This window comes from Saccopteryx bilineata, chromosome 12 (assembly GCF_036850765.1).
Source record: "Saccopteryx bilineata isolate mSacBil1 chromosome 12, mSacBil1_pri_phased_curated, whole genome shotgun sequence".
In the NCBI taxonomy this organism is placed as follows: Eukaryota; Metazoa; Chordata; class Mammalia; order Chiroptera; family Emballonuridae; genus Saccopteryx; species Saccopteryx bilineata.
The window spans coordinates 25,125,316-25,149,320 of record NC_089501.1 but is presented as its reverse complement, the minus strand read 5'-3'; the positions used below and the strand labels follow the sequence as shown (position 1 = coordinate 25,149,320).

At 34.8% G+C, this 24,005-nt stretch overlaps 1 protein-coding gene across 3 annotated transcripts in view; it reads right to left on the bottom strand.

The window, feature by feature from the left end:
- Positions 1–24,005, bottom strand: part of LAMA2 (laminin subunit alpha 2) — a 660,268-nt gene that overhangs the window by 484,269 nt on the left and 151,994 nt on the right. For all 3 annotated transcript variants that reach the window (XM_066248490.1, XM_066248491.1, XM_066248492.1), the window contains exon 2: positions 918–1,088. In XM_066248490.1, the coding sequence (XP_066104587.1) occupies positions 918–1,088 (171 nt within the window). The remainder of the gene's footprint in view (positions 1–917; positions 1,089–24,005) is intronic.

The window sequence follows — 24,005 nt, the reverse complement described above, 5'->3', positions numbered from 1 at the left end:
GCATAGGCCTTCCAGATTTATTCTAGCTGTTCACTGAATTTTTGAAATTTTATCATCTGTTGCTCCAACTTTTACTGAAATATATTCATGTGGGTTATGGCCAGATTTCTCTCCTTGTGGGGTATTATTCTTTCTAAATGTCTAGTTCTGAAATAGAACTTTAAAATGTAAAAAAGCTGGTAATTTAGAATTAATCACACAAAATAGCTCCAGGCTGTGGTAAGTTTCAAAAATGCTACAAATAAATAAAAATGGGAAATACAAAACACACTTCATATGTACCTGCTTTACTGAAACAGTTCATTTGCTTTTTGTCTCAATGTGAAAATGTGGAGTAGGAGTGCCTAGCATGATGTCTTCCATTGAGACAAAAGACCCTGCATATAGAGCTCTAAAGAAGGGAGTAAAAGCTAGTCTTGGGCTCAATTTAGTGAATGCATCTTATCCATTTTTCTAACCAGGAGTCTCTACTTAATTTTTTTGCTATCGCCATCTTTGCACCTACCTTCCTTCTAACCTGTCTTTTATGACTCACAGAATTTCTTCATTAGTTGAAGCCAGGGAGCACACCTTACTCCTGTTGGCTCTTCAGCACAGCACCTGGCACATTAGTGACCAATGAGTAACTAAAGCCTAAACTAACCACATCCTCAGATACTATTTTGAAGAAAGTAAACCTAATGATTGCCACAGGTCTTTACCTAGAAAATCCTCCTGAAGCACTGTATCTGGTTTGGAAAAGGAAATCTAATGTTTGTCAAGTGATCGAGAAAAGCAGTAAAAAAAGCTCACAGTGAAAGAGCAGTTCTAGGAATTTGGGGAATCACAATCTTTTTGACATTTAATGAAACTTTTTCTTACACCCTTTCAATTATAGATCTTGCCCATTGTGATACAAAACATAGTAAAATACATACGATTCGGAATGCTGCTGTTTTGATTGCAGATTCGACATTGGGGGTTCCTCACAGGTTGCCCAGGCACATGCTCTACCAATTTGCAATACATTTCAGGTCCTTTTTCTCCACATGTTGCATTTGTAGTGATGAGAGCATTAGAAGCAAGATTCAAAACAGCAGGGAATAAACCTGGAAAAGATGGACAAATGAAGGTGTGGAACACAAAGAATGTGGTATGATATTTGTTGCACTTTAAAATAAAATTAAGATAGAATATTTTTCATAGTGCTAAATTAACCAAAATGAAATAAACAATGATAAATATCTGACAACACATAAATAGCATAAATAGCATAAACATTTTTTCTTTTTATATCTTTTATATGAAATTTAAAGCAATCTTCTTAATTTATTAACCTCTAATAATTAGAAAATACTGTTTCTAATTCCACTCTTTAAAAATCTTTTCTTCATGTTATTGGCAAAAATCTTACTGAATCTTTCATCTTCCATTTCAGCTATTGTCTAGCACAGTGATTTTCAACTGGTATGCTGTAAGATTATTATTATTATTATTATTATTATTATTATTTTGTGACAGAGACAGAGAAAAAGGGACAGATAGGTATCTTGGGCTCAAGCTGGTGAGCCTTGCTCAAACCAGATGAGCCCATGCTAAAGCCGGCAACCTCAGGTTTTGAATAAGGGTCCTCCACATCCCAGTACGATGCTCTATCCGCTGCGCCACCACCTGGTCAGGCACTGCAAGAACTTTTAAAACATACAATTTCTGACTATTTAGTGAAGGGCATTGACCTCTTTTCCATTATATTGTCAAATAAAAAAGTGACAACAGTTAACATAACAATAGACATCACATATAAATACTCTGTCATGAACCATACATTTAATAGAGTTGCATCTTATTGGTTATATTACATAATAAGATCGCATCTGATTGGTTAATTCTAAGTACCAGAAATACTTATATATGAGTTTAAGTACCTAAATTTTTTAAAAATCACTTTGGAGCAAAAAGGGTAGATAATTACTATTTTCTTTTCTTTCTGTAAATAATCAAAATTATATTTATTTTTTGTCAGATCAGCAAAAATATATATATATTTTGGTGTGCTGCAAAATTTTAGTAATTAATATATGTGTGCCATGAGATGAAAAAGGCTGAAAATTACTGACCTAGTAGATTTTCATATGTAGATATTTTGTACAATGATGCACCAATGCTTTTCATGGTCATTTTTATGCTCTAATTATCATTTAACATAAATGGTTATTGGAACTTCTTTACATCCAGACTGGCAAAGATAGAAAATAATGAAAGACATTGGAAAACCATTCTTTACTGCCTTCTGTGCTACACAGCCATATTATATAGTAATATCTTACCCAAAACAAATAGTTGTGGTAGTCCATGATCACGTACCAGAAATTTTTATGTTAGATTTTTTTTTAAAAAAGTGTTTGGCTTCTTTAGAAAAAAATCTCAGAAGCCAATTTTAATGCGGGGCTGGGAGGCCTTCCGTACTATTTGAGAAGCCAACTCAGGCTCTCACTTTCTATGATTTACTGTCAAGTCTGGTTCATACACGTCTAGTATTTGCATTTCATAACCTATTTTCAATGATAATATAGTAAAGTCACTCATCAGAAATCATTCTTTCCCTGAAAGACCAATCTTGGAGCATTTGAAATAAATTTGACTCAAGTTATGTAAGGAACATGATAACCAGATCTCTGTTCTGCACACATGCCAACTAGGTCTGTATCAATCAACCTCTGACCAAAAAAAACCCCAAAACACAAAAAACCTTTACGAACTAAATCTTATGTCCTGATGTTTTACTGAGATCCTTAGAGTTTTGAGTTCATAAATGTTTTCTGTCTTATCTTCAAAACTTAGCACTTGCTGGGTACAGAGTAAGCACTCATATATTTATAAAATAAATAAATTATAAATACTGACCTCATATATGTTCTTTTATATTTTCTGAATAATAATAATAATATTAAAAATAAAAAAATAATAATAATAGTATACAGCATTAATGAATGCTTATAACGTGCCAGACACTATTCTGTCAGGGACTGTTTTTAACACTATATCTGCAGAAACTAACTTGCTACACACATCACACATATGAGCTACACACTACTATTACCCCTATATTATCAGAGTGTCCAGCACTTCCCCAGGATGTCGAGTAGCAAGCAGCAGAGCTGTGATTTAAGCACAAGCAATCTGGCTCCAAAGTCTATTCTCTTTTTTTTTTAATTATTTATTTATTCATTTTAGAGAGGAGAGGGAGAGACAGAGAGAGAGAGAGAGAGGAGAGACAGAGAGAGAGAAGGGGGGAGGAGCTGGAAGCCTCAACTCCCATATGTGCCTTGACCAGGCAAGCCCAGGGTTTCAATCCGGCGACCTCAGCATTTCCAGGTCGACGCTTTATCCACTGCACCACCACAGGTCAGGCCTAGTCTATTCTCTTAATCATTATACTGCATGGTTTCTACAAATACCATATAAAAGCTATGTAAATCTTGTACCAGTTTATGGTCTGGTTAACTTTAGAATTTCATTGAAAGAAACAATAAGACAGCAAAGAAAAAATAATTTTAAATAATTTGAACCTCTATTGTAATAGCTTTCACAGTTTTCAGAGAGGGAAGTGAATTCGTATGACCAGGCAACACCTCAGTTCTCATCTCAGTCACTGTGCCTCCACAGAATCTTCTCTCAATTCCTCCATCCCATATTGACACATCTACACAATCCCTCTGATTCTACCCTACCCCAAGAGCCAAATAGCCCTCCTACCATAGCTAATTGTTACTTGAGGTTTCCAATTTTTGTTTGCCAGAAGTTCAGAACCTATTTCTTTTACTTAATTGCTGTCATTACATAATTCATTCTCCCAGGCCCCCACATGTTTGTGCTCTAACGCCAATTCAATGCAACACTCTGTCAATGTGATATAAGGTCAGCTAATGTAATTATTGGTTGGGAAAATATTAGCCATTCATAAAACTTATTATTTATCTTACAAGAAAATATGGAGTGTTTTATAAAAGATACAGTACTATACAAAGGTTATTTATTTTCTTGCTTACTTATTTGTAGTTCTACCTGTGTATACAAGGCTTACTGGAATCAACTTCAATTTTGTAAAGTTTGTCAGGTTACAAATTTAAAAATAATCTGATCATCCCTAGAGCATTATCTCTCTACCTCAGATATTTTATTCACTAGGCTAGGAAATAAAATATAATTAAAGAAATAAATGAAATACGATTAAACTATATATCTTTCTCTTCTATAACACATCACAATTTTGCATTTAATTGTACAATTATTTCATCAAACATGTGTTAAACACATACTATGCCAGATATAATACAAGATTTGGAAATAAAAATACCATTAAGATGGGCTTATATTGGATCTTGAGCTAAATTTGTGTGTGTGTGTGTGACAGAAGGAGAAAAAGAGAGGGACAGATAGACAGAAAGGGAGAGAGATAAGAAGTATCAATTCTTTGTTGTGGCAACTTAGCTGTTCATTTTATTGCTTTCTTATATGTGCCTTGACCAGGAGGGCTATAGCAGACTGAGTGAGCCCTTGCTCAAGCCAGAGACCTTGGGCTCAAGCCAGATGAGCCCACGCTCAAGCTGGTGACCTAGGGGTTTCGAACCTGGGTCTTCCTCATCCCAGTTCAGTGCTCTATCCACTGTGTCACTGCCTGGTCAGGCTTGAGATGAATATTAAAGAAAGACTAGAAGTTTATTTGGTTGAGAAAATGAAGAACAAAAAGCAAACACACCAGATAAAGGAAATAGCATATGAGTATAGACTTTAGTCTGAGAGCTTATATGAATGTTGAGTGATTGACAGAGTACTTGAATTTGTAATTTTTCTAACCTCTTAGATTAGGTAATTGTATATATATATGGTGCATATGTGTGTGTGTGTGTGTTTATAGATATATACATACTGTATTTCCTCATGTATAAGACACATCTTTTTTTGAAAAACTTGGTGTCTAAAAACTGGTTGCATCTTATACAGTGTTTGTGGTATTTAAATGCTGTACATGGAACTGAGAACAAGGCAATATATGAAAACAGTGATTCGTCATCAGACACAGATAAGGACAAGCTAATGGATGGGAGTTTTGACAGTGATGAGGAGTTGTATGAATTTTATGATGAATAAAACTTCTCAATAACTTTATGTAATTTTTTTTTCAAATTTTGGGCCCCAAAATTAAGGTGCATCTTATACATGGGAGCATGGGAGCTTCTTATACATGGGGAAATATGGTGTATGTATGTTTATATATATAAATTTATCACTGTTAGTATTTTGTGTTAGTAGGATTTATTCTAGGTTTAAAAAATTTTAATTTATAGTGTAAACAGAAATATTAAGAAAAAAGATATATGTTGGGAATTAGGTTTTTATTTTTTTAATTTTATTTATTTATTTTTTTACAGAGGCAGAGATAGGGACAGACAGACAGGAAAGGAGAGAGATGAGAAGCATCAATCATTAGTTTTTCGTTGCGCGTTGCAACTTCTTAGTTGTTCATTGATTGCTTTCTCATATGTGCCTTGACTGCGGGCCTTCAGCAGACCGAGTAACCCCTTGCTGGGGCCAGCGACCTTGGGTCCAAGCTGGTGAGCTTTTTTTTGCTCAAGCCAGATGAGCCCGCACTCAAGCTGGCGACCTCAGGGTCTCGAACCTGTGTCCTTCTGCATCCCAGTCCGACACTCTATCCACTGTGCCACCACCTGGTCAGGCAGGGAATTAGGTTTTTAAAAGGCTTAAACTTGACCTGTCATCTTGCTGGCCTGCAGAAGGTAGGTAAGTCCCTTCTAGCCTCTTCCTTAAACAAACATTATTTCAGACAGGAGGCAGTATCTCTGAAGCTCTACCAGGACTTTGTCAGTTTTGCTCTATGATCTTTGATTCCTCCCTCACCTCTGACTTTCCAGACCCTAACTCTGACCTTGGGTTCTGTTTTGTAGCAATGGGTTAGAATCTCTACACCCTGCTTTGGGGCAGCCCTGAGGGACCTGATTTGAGCTGGCAGGTCCTATGCTTGCTCAGATCTGAGTAATCATGGGAGGAAGCAAAAAATGGGGAAATAGCTAGTGAAAATTATCTTATTGTGTTTTGTATGTTTTACAAATATAAAATTGAACAACATCCACTTCCCCTAAAGAATTAAATAAATAAAACATGAGCAAAATGACATGGTTATAAAAGAATTACAGGTATGGAAGTAACATTGATTCATAAAATATTTCATATTTATTAAATAATATGGTGTAATCCCCTCATAACCCCAATGGGTAAGTTTTATTCATCCCGTTTCACAAATGAAGCAAGTGTAGCTCAAAGAGATAAACAGTATGCATAGCATTATGAATTAAGAAGACTGAAAACCTAACTTTGAACTCAGCTCTTTAGCTCAGATTTATTCTTATTGGGCATGAAAAGGAGCCAAAACCCAGTCCTCCCCAAAGCTGGTCAATTTACATATTTAATAAAAGAAATACTCAGTCCCCATCCATTTGTTACTTTATTGAGTTTTTTCTAACTCATAAACTAAAAAAATTACTAATATTTACGTTTATTCTTTTTTCCATTGATTTGTTTCTGTTATACTTATTGAACATGTACTCAAAATTACCCTTCTTGCAATTTAATTGCCTTGCATGGCAGTCAGAGTACTGTAGCCTATTGAAATTTTATCAGCTATTTTGCTGTTTATTTTTAAAAAGCAGTAAAGCGTATTGGTCATGGAAGGTCCCCAATTAAGTGCTAATGATCAATTTGAAGAGTTAGTCAATACCTGAGCTTTTATTGAATCTTCAGCAGGTTGTAGTATAGATTGCAGCCCATTTTCATTATATGTTAGATCTATTAGGCTGTACCTATTAATTCCCTTTCAAAGCAGCCATCTTTATTGCCATATTCAATATGGGTTACTTGGTTAAGATTATATAAACATTGCAAGTGTAAAGAACTACAAAAAGCTGATGAACCTTTATAGAGTATTGACTTACAGCCTCTTAATTCAACTTGAGGTCATGTAATGATAATGACATAAAAGCCAGTCACCATTGTCCATACAATTATAATTGACTTTTTTTTCTGAATAGTAGTTAGACTAAATAAATTGTTGGATTTGTGGCTTAAAGAACAAAGTCTGAACAAAACATAAATCATATTTATTCTCCATATAGTCCATATTTTTATTAAAGATTAAAATATGTATACTATGTAGATGGTTATTTATTTTCTTCTGTAATATATACATCTAGTAAATAGATGATCTAAGAGAAAGGCTAAGTGTACAGGATGTGACAAATAAAAACTTTGCTAAAATATGGAAAACATTTAGAAAATTCACCAAATTTTTGTGTTCATTTGGATGTTTTTATTCTGTATATGCTTGCTCAAATACTGTGCTATGTTCTTGCAAGTTTTTGGGATTTCAGTGATCTGCTTTCTCAAAACCTTACATTCTGGATTCCAAGGGTAGAAGCATTTTTTGAACTTGCATATGGAAGTTCTACTTTTAGTAATTGCAGAGCAGCCTCTATTGGACCAAACCTCTCATGGGTAACAGCTATTAAATATGAACAAAATACATTTTTATAAAAAACCCCAAGTACCTAACGACATTGAAGACCAACCAAAAACAGGTAAGCCAGGAGGGATGTGTAAGTATAGAAGAAGGAATATATTGGAAGTGCTCCAAGCTGCACTGTGTGAGGTGGCTGAAACTCAAATAGAAACCTACAATTTTATTGTCTTTTTCAAAAAATGTCTTGAAGTACTAAGAGCAACTGCAGCTGCTGTAAAGTGAGGAAACAATACTGAGAGAAATAAAATCACAGAATGAAAGCCTCCAAATATGTTCAAACTCTTTCCAAATCCCTCACTGATACCAGATCTACATTTGCCCTAAGCAGACTCCAAGCACCCTAGTTGGTGCTGAAACTGAGATTGCAGTTGTTGTATTCTGCAGAAAAGACAACAGTTCAGGGTCTGAATCCAGATAAGTTCATCAGCTGATGCAACATAAAAATGAAAGGCAGATAACTATTTTTCAGAAGAACATAACAGAATCCAAAGTTTCTAAAATATATCATAGATAAAATATAAAATTCAATATAAAAAACAATTTTTTTGTTTCCTAGACATACAGAAAAACAACAACAATAAAATGCAACCCATATTTAGCAGAGAAGAGGTAAGTAGACACCAACATTTATATCACCCAGATTTTGGAACTAGCACAGAAATATTTTAAGGAGCTGTATTTTACAAATCCAATCAAGGACAACTCAAATTGTGCTTATAAAGAAAATAGACAAATAAGAAATCTCAGCAAAGGAATATGAATTACAAAAAAAATACCAAATATAAATTTAGAACTAAATAAAATGCATCATCTAGAATAAGAAATCACTGCATCAGATTAATAGAAAATTGGTGATAACAGAAGTATAAGTAACCATGCATATTAATCAATAGGTTTTTATCCTAAGTTCTCTAAATATATATTAATGTTTAAAGAAAAACATATAACATTGCTTTGAAAGAGGGTTCACTGTATGTTGACTTAATACATATGACAATTATAACAAAGGAATGGAGGGTGGAGGAATTTTGGTAAACTTACCTATATATTTACAAGGTTCTTATGCTTTAGGTTAAGTGTGCAATATTAAAAAAGACTGACAACACCAAGTATTTAAAAGTTCGGAGAGCAAGAAGAACTCTACTCCATTCTCCATTGTTATTAGATATGTAAAGTAATACTACCACTTTAGAAAATGGGCATTTTTACTTTGGTGTATTCATGCAATGAAATAGTATTCTACGCTAAAATGAGTCGAACTACTGATACATGCAACAGTGAGGTGACTCCCAAAAGTATAATGTGAAATACAAAGTTACAAAAACAAAAGCAAACAAACAAACAAAAGAGTGCATACTCTACTATTTACTTATATGATCTTTTAGAACAGGCAAACCTAATCCTTTGGGGGAAATGCCCATAAAAAAATGGTTAACTTGGGTAGAGACTGGATAGGAAGAGGCACAGAGGAAATTTCAGGGGTAATGTTATTATTTTAATAGGAGTTTGTACAATACTGGTATATACATTTGTTAAAATCTGAATGTTACTCAATGAGTAAATTGTGCATTTCACAACCAGTGAGAAATTGTGCATTTCACTCTAGGCAAATTTTACCTTAAAAAAAAAAAAAAAAAGAAGAAGTAAACCATTATTGAGCTCTAGTCAATATATACATGATGGAGTGCTTAGGCATAAAGTTTACAATGGATCAAAGTTTAAGATAGATTTATGGGCCCTGGCCGATTGGTTCAGTTGTAGTGTGCTGGCCAATGTGTGGAAGTCCCAGGTTTGATTCCCAGTCAGGGCACACAGTTGAATCGACCATCTGTTTCTCCACTGCTCCCCTTTCTCTCACTCTCTCTCTCCCCCTCCTGCAGCCATGGCTCATTCGAGCAAGTTAGTCCTCAGCACTGAGGATGGCACCATGGCCTCACATCAGTTGCTAAAATAGTTCATTGCCGAGCAACAGAGCAATCTCAGAGCATCGCCCCCTAGTGGGCTTGGCAAGTGGATCCTGGTCAGGGTACATAGGGAAGGGTCTCACTGCCTCCCCGCCTCTCACTTAATAATAACTGTTAAAAAAAAAGATAAATTTATGGATAGTTATGTAAAGACAGATAGATGTATGATAAAGCAAATACAGCGATACAGCGAGATACTAATTTTTAAATCTAATTGCTGAGTATATGGGTGTTTATTGTATGATTCTTTCCATTTTCTGCATTTAGGAAAATTTTGTTAATAAAATTTGGCAAACATCTATAGAAATATTGTACATATATGTATAAGTATATAGCTGTATATATGTATAAGTATATGCACACACTTGTGCACATATATGTGTATATATAATTAACTTATCTCATTATTTGGCTTTTATAAATTATCAATATCAATAACAATAAAATATTAACTTTATAGTTTTTAAATCAAATGTGAAAAAAGTTCTTGGATACTACAAAAGAAAAATACCTTTTCAATCCCATTCAGAATCAGAAGAACCAAGCTAATAACACACTGGATTAGCAAAACAGCTGAAAGTCTCTTCAAGATGCCTACAGGTCAGAAATCAGCAGGCGGTTCTATTTTCCTTGTACAACTTTCCAGTTCTCTCAGCTTTCATTTCATAAAAATGAAGAACTTGACTCAGAGTCATATTTAATACATAAGTGTTATCTTTTGAAGAACTACAAGTGAGTCTGAGAGAAATGCATCTACCATATGAGTAAGTGATCTGCTGTGTGGTACAATTCAGACTAGTTCCTTAGGCTTTAGGCAATATTTCTCTAGGTGATGAACTTGGAGGTTGTTGTTTGCAACAAGAATTCAGTAGCAAAAAGAATTCAGTCCAAAGAAGCCTTACTAAAAAAATTTTTTTTTTTTTTTTTTGTATTTTTCTGAAGCTGGAAACGGGGAGAGACAGTCAGACAGACTCCCGCATGCACCCGACTGGGATCCACCCGGCACGCCCACCAGGGGGCGACGCTCTGCCCACCAGGGGGCAATGCTCTGCTCCTCCCCGGCGTCGCTCTGTTGTGACCAGAGCCACTCTAGCGCCTGGGGCAGAGGCCAAGGAGCCATCCCCAGCGCCGGGGCCATTTTTGCTCCAATGGAGCCTCGGCTGCAGAGGGGAAGAGAGAGACAGAGAGGAAGGGGAGGGGGAGGGGTGGAGAAGCAGATGGGCGGTTCTCCTGTGTGCCCTGGCCGGAAATCGAACCCCGGACTTCTGCACGCCAGGCCGACGCTCTACCACTGAGCCAACCGGCCAGGGCCGCCTTACTAAAATTTTACGAATAAAAAAACTTCCCAGTACAAGGCTGACACAGTTAGTTTTCAAATACAATCTTTGTAATTCTAAATGAATTTGAATTAATTTTAATATTAAAGAGCCACCCTGCCTCACTCCCATCCCTGCTCTAAATGAAAATCCTTTTTACCTCCTACAACATTCCTGAGTTTTATGCCATATAGTTACCCTTTTCCCTGCCATATGCACAATTACAGGCCAACTGTCATCACAGTTTTACAAGTCCTATAATTTATTTCTAAACTTCTCCATTTTAAGAAAGCGCTCCTTGAATGTTTTTAATGTAATTGAAGCCTTGACCTCCTCCAACAATGACACTTTTGTAGCTTTCCCCAATGGGTCACAGAATCACTGGGAGAGGAAAAGTAATTTCTGGCTTTCACACGCTGTTCACAATTCAGTTTCGTTTGTGAATCATAACTTCTTTTTTTAACATCCAAATATCCACGCTTCCATTATTGACTGACTTCATGAAGACCAACTAAAAAAATACTGGTAACTGATTCACCAGTTTTATCTCCCAAATTTCTGCCATTCTTACCACATATATAGGTGAATATAAACTAGAATTAATAAAATGTTTTTCTACAAAAAAACAGAAAATCGTAATAGGCACTTTAAGGATAAATGTCTGACTTGTCACCATTCTAAGATTTCTGCTTCAAACTTTAAACTATTTTTTCTATAGCTCAGCATTATCTATCCATCCATCGATCACTTATACTTTGGTATATATCCTATTCTACCTTACTAGTCTTTCCTGCATGACCCTACTTCTGTTCATCTTCCACACTGCCACAGAAATTATTTTTCCAAGAAATTAAGTTTGATCATGTCACTTTCCTGTTTGAACACCTCTGTGCGTTGTCTGTTGCCTATAGCATAACAGTTAAACTCCTTGGTAATCTGAATATTTATAATCAGATCCACGTCTACCTCTCTAAACTCATCCATTTGCAACTTTTTTCATGCCTTCCCACACATCCAATGTAGTGACATCTTGCTCTTTACAAATATACCAGTTACTTCGAAAATTCTTTGTCATAAGAATATTTTGTCCATTCTATAGAGTATTTTTTTTCTTTTCTTTATTTAAAAACACTGTCCTCTACTCATCTTTCATGACCCAGATCAAATTCCTCTTTCTCTGTGAAAGTATCCCCTGACTTTGTCACACAGAATTTGTTGTTTCTTCTTTGGTGTCTACATAGTCCTTAGTTGATATTTTATTATAACCATCATCATACTATAACTTCAATATCTTTTACAGTTGATTTCTAGTCTGTAACATTACTGAGCATAGAGATCACACTAGCTAACATGTAATAGCATTCATATTTAAATTTATTGAATAAGAATAAATACATGCATTTCTGTAATCTTTCTTGAGACAAAGCTGGCAAACAAAAGCCATTAAACTAATCAGACCCTTGATTTAGTGAAACAGTAGAATTCTGTTTTAGTAATCTAGCTCAGTGAAATAAGCTGTTTTTTTTTCCCCAAGAGAGACAAAGAGAGAAACAGATAAGGACAGGAAGGGAGAGAGATGAGAAGCATCACTTCTTCTTTGCAGCACCTAGATTGTTCATTGATTGTTTTCTCATATGCCTTGATGGGGGGGGCAGAGTGGCTACAGCAGAGTGAGTGACCCCTTGCTCAAGCCAGTGACATTTGGGCTCAAGCCAGTGACCATGGGGTCATGTCTATGATCCCATGCTTAAGCCAGTGACCCTGAGCTCAAGCTGGTGAGCCTGCACTCAAGCTAGCAATCTTAAGGTTTTGAACCTGGGTCCTTAGCATCCCAGGCTGATGCTCTATCTACTGTGCCACTGCCTGGTCAGGCAAAAATAAGATTTTAATAACTAATCTATTTTAAAAAGGTAGTAGATCTTTATAACTTCTTAATTGTCCCAGACATCCAGCTTTGTATGTATTAATGAGGGTATTCAGTACCCTATACCTCATAGTCAAAGAAGTGGAAGTAAGAAAATCTTTTTTCTCTACTCCTTTTTGCAGTTTGAGCATGTGTACATGACTTTGCTCTAGGCTCTGAATGTTGAGCATTTGAAGCTCAAGATCGGGGAGATAAGGCAAATAAGGTCATGATAGTGAAAGTGATAATAGGACCAGTGGGGGTGGAGAGGAAGAAGTGGCAGCAATTCTGCAAAGGAACCTTGACTAGATTATTCAGGCAGTGAAACCTAGGAATGATCTTAATGTCTGTCATCTCTTGAGACTGGTTTTCAAATCAAAACTACCCAGTGATTCTGAAGGTTATGTGATATATATCAAATACAGTTCTGCTATTGTTGACTTCTGTTGCTTGGAATCAAGTAATCAGATGGACATAAAGATCATATGGCCTGAGTAGGTGGTGGCATAGTGGATAGAGCATCAGACTGGGACGCTGAGGTCCCAGGTTCCAAACCCTGAGATCGCCAGCTTGAGCGCAAGCTCATCTGGTTTGAGCAAGGCTCACCAGCTTGAGCTGAAGGTTGCTGGCTTGAGCAAGGGGTCACTCGGTCTGCTGTAGCTCCCCTGGTCAAGGCACATATGAGAAAGCCATCAATGAGCAACTAAGGAGCCACAAGGTAGAATTGATGCTTCTCATCTTTTTCTCTTCCTGTCTGTCTGTCTGTCCCTATCTGTCATTCTCTCTGTCTCTCTCTCTGTTACAAAAAGTAAAAAATAAAAGAATAACCATAATCTAACTCACACTTTAAAGAAAATCTTTTTACTATAGTTTGACAAAACAAATTTATAAATGCATTTTATTGTTTAAATTAGTTTAAATGTTAAACTAAATAAATATTGTGGAATATCTGTCTTCAAAGCCTTTGCCCAGTGTATTATAATATTTTTTTCATAGTCAGAGTTGATGTTATATGTTTATATATCAGTACACACAATATATGTATTTTAATTTTACAAATAATATTTCTTGTTAATATCTCTTATCCTATTTGCAAAGACCCTCATTAATAGAAATGATAACAGATGGCATTCAAGACTTGCTAGGGAAAAGTCATCAGTCAATAAACTGTTCTCTTTAATATAGTCAATTTTTAATAACTTTTAAATATCGTAAGGTATTGTTTACAACAATACATTATATCATACTTCTCCCTCGCTCTTGCTCTCCCTCTCTCTCTCTCCTTCTGTCATCCTAGTCTTAGTACACAATATTTCTCTTGCTTGTTCATGCCAAGAAGCTATCGACTCTCAAAAGAATAAGAGGAAACTGTCTGTTTGAATGTTTCTAACTTCCATTTCAGTTTTCTCTGTCTGGAACATTGAAAAAAAAATTCTTGCAAGCAAACAGAGCTGTTTGCAAGTACTTCAGTATTTGAAAGACAAAAAAGAATCTGCCAATTTAAAATGTTCTAAGACATGTCAAGGAAGAAAAGGAGATCCTTGTCTGTTGAAATTCTGAGCTATGTGGGTGTGTGGGAACACATTGATATAAAACAAAAATGGGACACAACAAAATGTTGCTGAAGAGAATCACTTCCAGCTGTGCACTGCAGGAAGCAACTTAATGCTCTTGATCCATAATGCAGACAAAGAGTTTTAGAGAACTAGAAAATCAGTCCAATTTGAACTAATAGCTGTCCAGACACAACAATGATTGTAAGCTGGAAAAAACAGTGTTGAATCCAGTTGTTCAGAGAGAAAAGAAAAAGAAAAAAAGAAGAAGGAGAGTACATATTCTACTCCTAACTTGTGCCGTTAGGCCTTTTAAATGTCTTCCACTGTTGCTTAGTTCTGCCCTTTTCCGTTTCCAAAATAAAAGGATATTTTTGGAGGTCTCTGGGTTGGTTTGGTATCCTTTCTTCCTCCGTGATCAAAAAAAGTAGTACATGTTCTTCTGTGGACTTAATTTTTAAAATACTTTCTTCTTTCCAAACAGATTAAAATGAACATTTAAGTATTTTTATTATCCTCAGAAATAAATCACATGTAATCATAATTCAATGGATCTTAATTGGGGTTTGCCTACAGAATATCAACACTTACTCTACATAGCAGATATTCTGACTAAAATCAAGACTATGAGGGCTACTACGAATTCAAATGCCATCATACCCGCTTGGCCCAGCTGAGTAATATAATATTTTATTAAATTTCTGGCAAAGGACATCACTGATCTTATTAAGACAGCGTTACATTATATGTTTGCAGTGAACTAAAACTTAAACATACATTGAAAATAACTGCCATTAGAACCTAGATTTCTAGAATACTAACAGCTCTACCAGAAGAGCACGACAGTACATCTCTATAGCAGTGAATTCAGTTAAGACATTTGTACTCAAACTTCCTCAAACTCCTCCAAACATTTTTTTTTGAAACCAACTCTAACTACCCTATGGTTGGTAAATTGAAGTCAACCATCCTCTCAAATAAAGATAAAGAGAGCAATGAAGACTTCTTGAAATGTAAAACAAAAAACAAATTTTGTAAAATATCAACTCTATGGCTAGATTGAAAAGATTACTCGTCTAATGTTCAATATACCTGACCCAAATACAGGACCTCACTCTTCCCACCTGCATTATTTACAGAGCATCTCTTTCTGATGAGCACGGCTCTAGTCACAAAAACTTCTACTTCTTACAATTTGCATGGATCTCTGAACCCATCATACATTTAAAATAAAAATTGACAAACTGCTTTGCCTTTTTTTTTTTATGTCTCACTTATAGAACAATCCTGGATCAGCCTAAAAGTTTTCAATGCCATATGATAAAAATATAATTATTATAGCTGGGGTACTTGTTTAGAATGTTCTAACATAAGAATACCCAAAATATTCATTGAGGGGGTGGCGGTTGGGGAGAAAGAAACTGCTTCCAAGCTTCTTCCAACCTCACTTCATCAATATCAGCTTCAGAACATATGTTTAGTATCTGTTCTCTTCTTCCTGGCTTCCAAAACCAAGACTATAATCTAGATGTCTCTTTGGCAGGTCTGCCTGAAACTCAAAATGAGAAGTAAAAAAGGCAAAGGAGAGAAAATGAAATTAAGCCTTAGGTAATTACTCTACAACAGAGGTATTCATAATATAAAAATTCACAAGTTGAAAATGTTGTATCTGCTAACAATTCAAAATATAAAAATAACAATACAATAAATCTCTAAGGTAACTACTGTGCAAGAAGCATGAGCTTATATTTACATTCCTCAGACAGAAATATCAGAAGGGGCTCATGTAAGGCTTGATGCACACAATGGCAGCAGAAAAGAGCTTTTCCCCATGGGCTCTGCTCTTTAAGAACTGCTGGATAATTTATCTCTAATGATGAAACACACATAAAACACATTGTTTTACATTGTGTTTCTCCTGGTTTAAAAAACCTAAATGAAAGGAAAAAGGAAAGTTATACTCATTTACTTTGTTCTTTTTCGTTTGTGTTTATCAGTTCGATTTAGAGTTCTCTGGGGCATGATCTTGGATCATTTTCTTATTTCATTCTCATCCCCAGATAATCTCTTGCACTTCTGAGCCATTTACATACCACCTGCATAAGCAACAATTCCCAAATTATTGTATATCTCTAGGCCAGATAGCTTTCTGAAACTCCGGGCTTACTTACCCAACTGCTGGATTGAGACCTCCACTTAGATGTCTCCTGAGCATCTCAAACTTCATCTACCCAAAACAGAGCTAATAATTTCCAGTGCTCCAGCACCACTGCCATTCCCTTACCACACACACCCCTAACTACTCCTGAGTTCTGTTTAGCTCAATACATTTTACAGTGTTCCATACAGAAAACTAGGAGTCTTTGCTGATATCATTCTATCACTAAATACTATTCTAACTCCAAAATTAATTTCAGGTCCATCTGCTTCTCTCCAGTGCCACTGCCAACACTTGGGGCCAAGCTACAAGCATTTAACATCTGGACTTCTGCAGTGGCCTTCTGAGTGGACTTCTATTATTACCCTTTGCCTTTCATCAGTCTATTTTTAACCAAATAGATTTTCTTGTGATCCAAATCTGATCAGGTCACTTCCCTTAGAATCCCTCAATGGGTTATACTTGCATCTAGGTTAAAATTCAGAATTACTATCCTGGTTTACAATATCCTCTCATCATATTCAAAGAATACTGCCTTTAAAGGGTTGGTAGAACTAGGCTGTTCCTTTTTCTTCCACAGGACTTTGCCTAGAAGTCCCTGCTCTTTAATTTTCCTCCACTCTTCATACCTTCCTATCTTTCAAAAGTGTTTCTCCCTTGTATCTTACTCCCTCTGAGATCTTTCTTAACCTTTCTAAACAGTCTCCCATCACATTCCCTAATTGTGCCTCACTTTGCTTGTATATCACCGATTTCAGTGCATAACTTTATGTAATGATCATTTATTCATGGTCTGTCTCCCTTGCTGGAACAGAAGCTCCATGACGGAAGAAACCAGGTTTGTTTTATTTATTTTCTGTGCCACTGTATTCTCAGAGCCGGGCCAGGGCTGAACATATAAAGGTGCTCAAAAACATTCCGCACTGAGAAATTCACCTTCGAATTCAGGCCATAAATTGTGTGCCTGTTCTGAAGAAGTGGAAAGTTTTATTTAGTGAAAATATAAAAAGAATAGAAGAGGAAAAAAGTAAAGCATAACAAACACACGCAAAAAAATCCACAGATATATTTCTTTAATCATTTTTGTAACGTGACAACACAAAGATAATGTTACATCAATGGGTAAAACCAATATTTTCTTAAAGTTCATTGTGTTAATAGTCTTCGTAAGCACAAATCTCTACCCTCTGAGTAGTTTCTCATCTTCTGTCTTGGAAAACAAATAAAATTGTCTTCTGTGTTTTGTTGTGAGTCACTCTGAATTCTCTCTGGAATTAAGTTGGTTTATTTGATAAATCAAAAGTTCGATTGATTGATGGACGTATATTCTATTTACCCAATTCTCTTCTCCCCTGGCACACCCCTCCAAACATTGAAAACTATAAATGCATGGTTCTGATAAATACAATGTTATTTATGCTCACTGCTTGGTGGCTTCTGGAACTTTTATATTCCATTATCACTTTCAAGTCGTATCAGCTTTTAGCCCCATCCAGTGTAAAGATTCAGAATAAGGGTTACATAAAAAAAATGCTTCGCAGCTGACTCAAGCATCAAATTTTGTTTTATGCTTTAAAAGCATATTCTGTGCAGATTCAGTGTATCTATGGAAATACTTGTTTTATAGACAAATTTTTTTCAAAGTGAGATTTGACAGTGTTTATAGCAATACACTTTGTTCTCTGGCAGCTGTTTGAACACACACATAAATATGCAGAAAAGCTCACAAATATTCTGTTTGCTCTTATAAATGCTTGATGTGAAAAATCAGTAGTTTATAGTCATTTAGCAGAGTGTTGCTAATAACAATTTTCATTTACAAAGCACAGATAAAACTGTCAGATATGAGTTTTTGTGATAATTTAGTTTTTGCCTTTTACTAACATCCTATGACCACTAACCTGTAAGTTTCTTGAAGATAGAAGTCATAATTTATCAATTCTTTTATTCTCAGAGATAATCAAAGGCATTAACATCAAATAATGCTCAATCAATATTCATAAAATTGGTAAATGACCTCAGAGATTCTGTGAATTAACTTAGTCACTACTTCTGACATCTTTTTTTTAAAAAATTCTGCATGGAGTAAGTATATTTTTTCTAGGTCAGCTGACCTGAAGCAAACTAAATCAAAAGCAGGAGGCTCTGTCACAGGATACACACAGTAAATGTTTGAGTAATGCAAGTCACTTATAATAAATGTATAGAACTGAACTTTATAATGTACTTTCAGTTATCTCATTTCTCACAATGAAACTATTAGATGAGATAGACATTTATTATCAAAATTTTATAGGTAAAATAATTAAAGATCAGTAATGATAGTTTCTTAAATCTAGAACTGGTGTTTTCAAATTTAGTCCCAGTTCTTCTTCAACTACAATATATGTAACACATATTCATGGAATTCCTCCAACTGTTCAGGAATTTAGCTAGGCAGTAATTATATACGAATAAACAGCAGCTAAAGGCCCTCCTTCACGGAGCTTCAAACAGTGCAAGAGAACCAGATGATAGAATTGCTGTATACGTTTTGTTCTATATCTGCAAAAAGTGTTCTCTATCTTCACTGGAGTCAATGAGTTTGGGACACAAATAGAGAAGAGTATGATTCTTTATAACTTGAAGTGGTTGCTAACTGTCCACACTGAAACTTATTCAGTCCCCAATCCTGCCTGGCAGTCAAGTAGATGGAGTCCAGAATATGTATGATTGGGGATGAAGGAGAACATTTCAATAAGTGTCCAAGGATGATAAGCCTTGGGAATATCAACCTTACAATAAGTATGATATCCAAAATGAAACATTCTTGCTTGAAAGATGTTACAGAAGGTTTCTTACTGCTCTCTAATTAAATATTACTAATCGGTTTCCTTTTTCAAGAGTATCACTCTACTAAAATTCCATCCACTTCTGACTTTTTATAAGCTACCACACATGATACACTCCTATTTATACTCCCTAGTACTTTAATTGCATGGCAGTTAGAGCTCTCCGTTTCTGCTGTATGTATAATGAGCTCCCAGATCACTATGGTATCACAAGCTATTTTTTCTCCACACTTGCAAATAGAGTAATTTCTTCATCATTTTGTTGTAGTGCCGTGAGATTTTTGCTTCCAGAGTAAATTGCTCTTCAGTTTTATACTTGAAACTTCTGATTTGTTTCTGCCTATTTCTCCAATTTGTTCTCTCCTTGTATCTTAAATAATATTTAATCTATTTTTGTACTACTATTTAATTTAAGGTTTAACAATATACTGCATCATCTAAAATCACATCTAGATAATATACCTTGGATTATTTTGGAAGTGAACTTCTAATACAGATATATTTGGTAGATTCAGCCATGTCAAGACAAAGGTTGGTTATTTTTTCTTATTGATATTGAATTTTGTGATTGCCACTAGTATGGTTTATGGCTAGAAATCACTGGTCATAGTAAAATATCTCAAAAGGTAATTATATATTTTATTCAAGATATTAAATTATTGATAAAGAGTTGATAATATCAAGAGATTAAACTTACACATACATAAAAGATTTAATTTATGGATCATATTGATTCCCTCAGACAGACTCCAAAATTTATTCAAAACTCAAGAAAGTCAATTATTGAGTGAAATGTTTTCAATGTATATTCTTGTTCACTATAAACATTAACTGGTCCCAAGCATGTTGAAACAAGAGATTTAAATAGAAGTTTCAGAATACTGTATATTGCTTAGCTACAATAAATATGCCCAGCAAACTATTATTCTTTAAAGATATATATTTCATCTACCCTGTGAGTAATGAAGCAGGTTTGTAAATCATGCTGATGAAACTGATAGATATAGGGCTTTAAGATTTCTAGATACTCAAAGTAATATTTGATATACCTCTATTTCTGCAAGCTAAATTGAAAGCTTATTTAATAATATATCTTCTTACTATAATGCTGGACCCAAGAAAATATTTTAAATTATTTGATAAATGACTCAATTAATGCACAAATACAACGTTACCCACCTCATCTATATTGTGTTAGTTTCCTTCCTTTAATTATTCTCCATTGGTCTAAACTTAATGTTTCCTTTAAAATCAGCTAAAATGCATCCTCTTGATAAAATATTCCCCAGCCTTTTCTATTTATCAATTAATCTATATCATACAATCTATCATTTAAAAATGTTATTTATTTATTTTAAAGATTTTATTTATTCATTTAAGAGAGAAGAGAGAGAGAGACAGAGTAGTGAGGGGGAGAGGGAAAAAAGGAGGAAGCATCAGCTCTTAGTAGCTTCCTGTATGTGCCTTGACCAGGCAAACCTAGGGTTTCAAACCAGCAACCTTAGCGTTCCAGGTTGACACTCTATCCACTGCACCACCACAAATCAGGCTAAAATGTCGTTTACTTTTACTTTTCATGTAGATGTTGTTTTGAATCTCCAGAATGCCTAGCATATCTGTAAGTGTATAGTTAATGTTCAAAAGTCCTTATCAAACTCTTATTCAGTCATAGTGTACATATCATACTTATCATACGTGTACAATATGTTTGCATGTATGCATACATCTCAACATATTAAAAACTTATCAGCTTTTAGGAGAAATTTTCTACGAATAAACAGGCTATTATGTAAGGATTCTAATATATTCCTTCAGTCATTCATTGGCAAAATTTATGAAGTGCTTGGTGTATACAAGACAAGACTAGCATTAGACTAGTCACTGTGAAGCTATTTATTTCTGTAATTCCCTCAGTGTCTAGGTAGAACCTTGCACTAAATTAAAACAAACTTAGTAAGAGAAAGGATAAGGTCTCTATTCTTAAAAACTTATTTCTTTTTGTATAGTTATTTATAAGACATTTTTTTTCAACACGGAGCGTACTAAAGAGCAAAAGATAGGTATTGGGTTGTTTTTGGTTTTTTTTGTTTTTAACACTGAATACTAGTTTTCTGTTCTCTTATAATCAAAACTACCTGGAGTTATGAGCTTTGAAAAATATTCAAATTTAGCTGTGGCTGAGTAGAGAAAGTAAGGCCTGAGCAGATGGCTGTCAAAACACCAATGACTGCACACCATGGCTGAGAACTTGAACACAAAAATATGCAACTTGTTACACAGTAGACTTCTTCTATGTAAATGCCAAGGGACATCTGGCTTGAAAAAACACTGCAAAAGCAATTTGATGCTATTCTATATTTGCTCTGTCTTCCACGAATATTAAATTATACCAGCATCTGCTAGAGTCCCTGACAGAAAAGGATGTGTCCCCAGAACCATTTCAAACCTTCAGGTTTCACTTCCCAACATCAGAAAACAGCTGGAAGCTGAATTTTGACTTGAAGCATATCACTTAGAGGAATGAAGTTACTTGGAAAATAGAATCTTTATGTCTGAAAGAGTTCATGAATCCCTACTCTCAATAAATTGTCCTTCCTCTAACAAAGCACATATATACTAATTACTTGTAAACAGCTTTATTCTTGAATTTTCCCCCCTAAATTTGTAGTTATTACATTCATCTTTACTGTTAGACTTAATTTGAGTGCACATCTATATGATGTCTAATGCAAAATACTTTACCACTGTGCTAATGGCAACTTTAAAATATATTTGTTTTAATTAGAATGTTATATAAATTAACAAAAAAAATCAATATTCCACAAATTTGTGATACAGTTTGCATTTATTTTAGCATATATCCTTTTTGTTGAAATGCTTTATTTCTTTTCTTTTATTATTATTTTTCTTTAATCACAGTTTACATTTAGTATCAGTTTGTATTATTTTAAGGTATATAGTACAGTGGTTAGACCATCATATACTTCCAAAGTATTCTACTATATATCAATATTTCCGGTATCCACCTGGCACCATAAATTGTTATTACACTATTATTGACTATATTTCCCATGACTGTTTGTAACTACCACATGGAAATATGCTCAACATCACTAATTATTAGAGACATGTAAATTAAAACCATAATGGGATATCACCTCTGACCTTTGAGAATAGCTATCATCAATAAATCAACAAACAACAAATGTTGGTGAGGATGAGGAGAAAAGAAATTCTCATGCACTGATTGTAAAAATTCTGACTGGTGCAGTCACTGTGGAAACAGTAGAGAGGTTCCTCAAAAAATAAAAAATGAGCCTGACCAGGTGGTGGCGCAGTGGATAGAGCGTTGGACTGGGATGCAGAGAACCCAGGTTCAAGACCCCGAGGTCACCAGTTTGAGCGTGGGCTCATCTGGTTTGAGCCGAGCTCACCAGCTTGGACCCAAGGTCGCTGGCTCAAGCAAGGGGTTACTCACTCTGCTGTAGCCCCACGATCAAGGTACATATGAGAAAGCAATCAATGAACAACTAAGGTGTCACAACGAAAAACTAATAATTGATGCTTCTCATCTCTATCCATTCCTGTCTGTCTGTCCCTCTCTCTGACTCTCTGTCTCTGTAAATACAAAAAAACAAACAAAAAAATAAAAAATGAAATGGTCTTATGATGCATCTGGTCCTTTCTGGGTATTTATTCGAAGAAACTCAAAACATTAATTCAAAAGAAATATGTACCCCTATGTTTATTGCAGTGTTATTTATATAGCTATATTTTATATCTGGTCAAAGTGCTTATTTCCTTCTGCATATAGAAAGGTAATTGATATAGTAATTTTCACTTCACCCAACCTTTTATTCTATTCCATATCATTTTAAATATGACATTATGGACATATTTTAGGAGAAAACAGTCTAGAAAGAGATTAAGTAAAAGGCATATTTGATGAAGTAAATGACTATTCAAACTAAAACACAAATTCTAGTTGATTGCTAAATTGATACACACAGAGAGAGAATAGATAGTAAATTTGTACGAGTGAGTGTGTGTGCCGGTGTGTGCATAGCAAATACAATTCTGTGACTGAATTTGCACAGCCTGGTAAGTGTGGCATGATTGGAAAATGATTGTGAACTAAAAAAGAGCAAGTACTTTGTTCCACTAAAAAGAAATTACTGTAAATTTCTTGTGGCTCCATAATGTATTCAGAAATGTTTCAAATGTAATTTTCTAACTGTGCAAAAGTTGCCATAGGTATATTGTGCCCTGCCTCCACCCTTACCAAAGTGGCTATGAAATTTCCCATTTCCACTTAAAATGCAAGAATTTGCACAGCATAATGAAAGCAGAAAAAAAAAGTATTTAAATTTTTTCAATTTAATTTTAATTCTGATATGATTGATCACTTTTCTCCATGAACCCTTGTTAGGTATAACTTTTCCTTGAACTATTAACAAAGCAATTGATGAAAAGAGCAATTTTAGCTATGTTAAAAAAGTGATATTTCCAACTTTATAAAAGAATAATAACTGTTTTCAGATCACTATTTTTTAAAAATCCTTAATAAAAAAACAAAATTTATGATTTAACATTTTGTGGTTTTTTTTAAATAGTAGCCTGTGTATGAATGTATATTCCCTTAAATGCAAAGACAAAGTATATAAATATTTTCACTTTTCTCAGAAATTTACTTACTATAGCAAACAG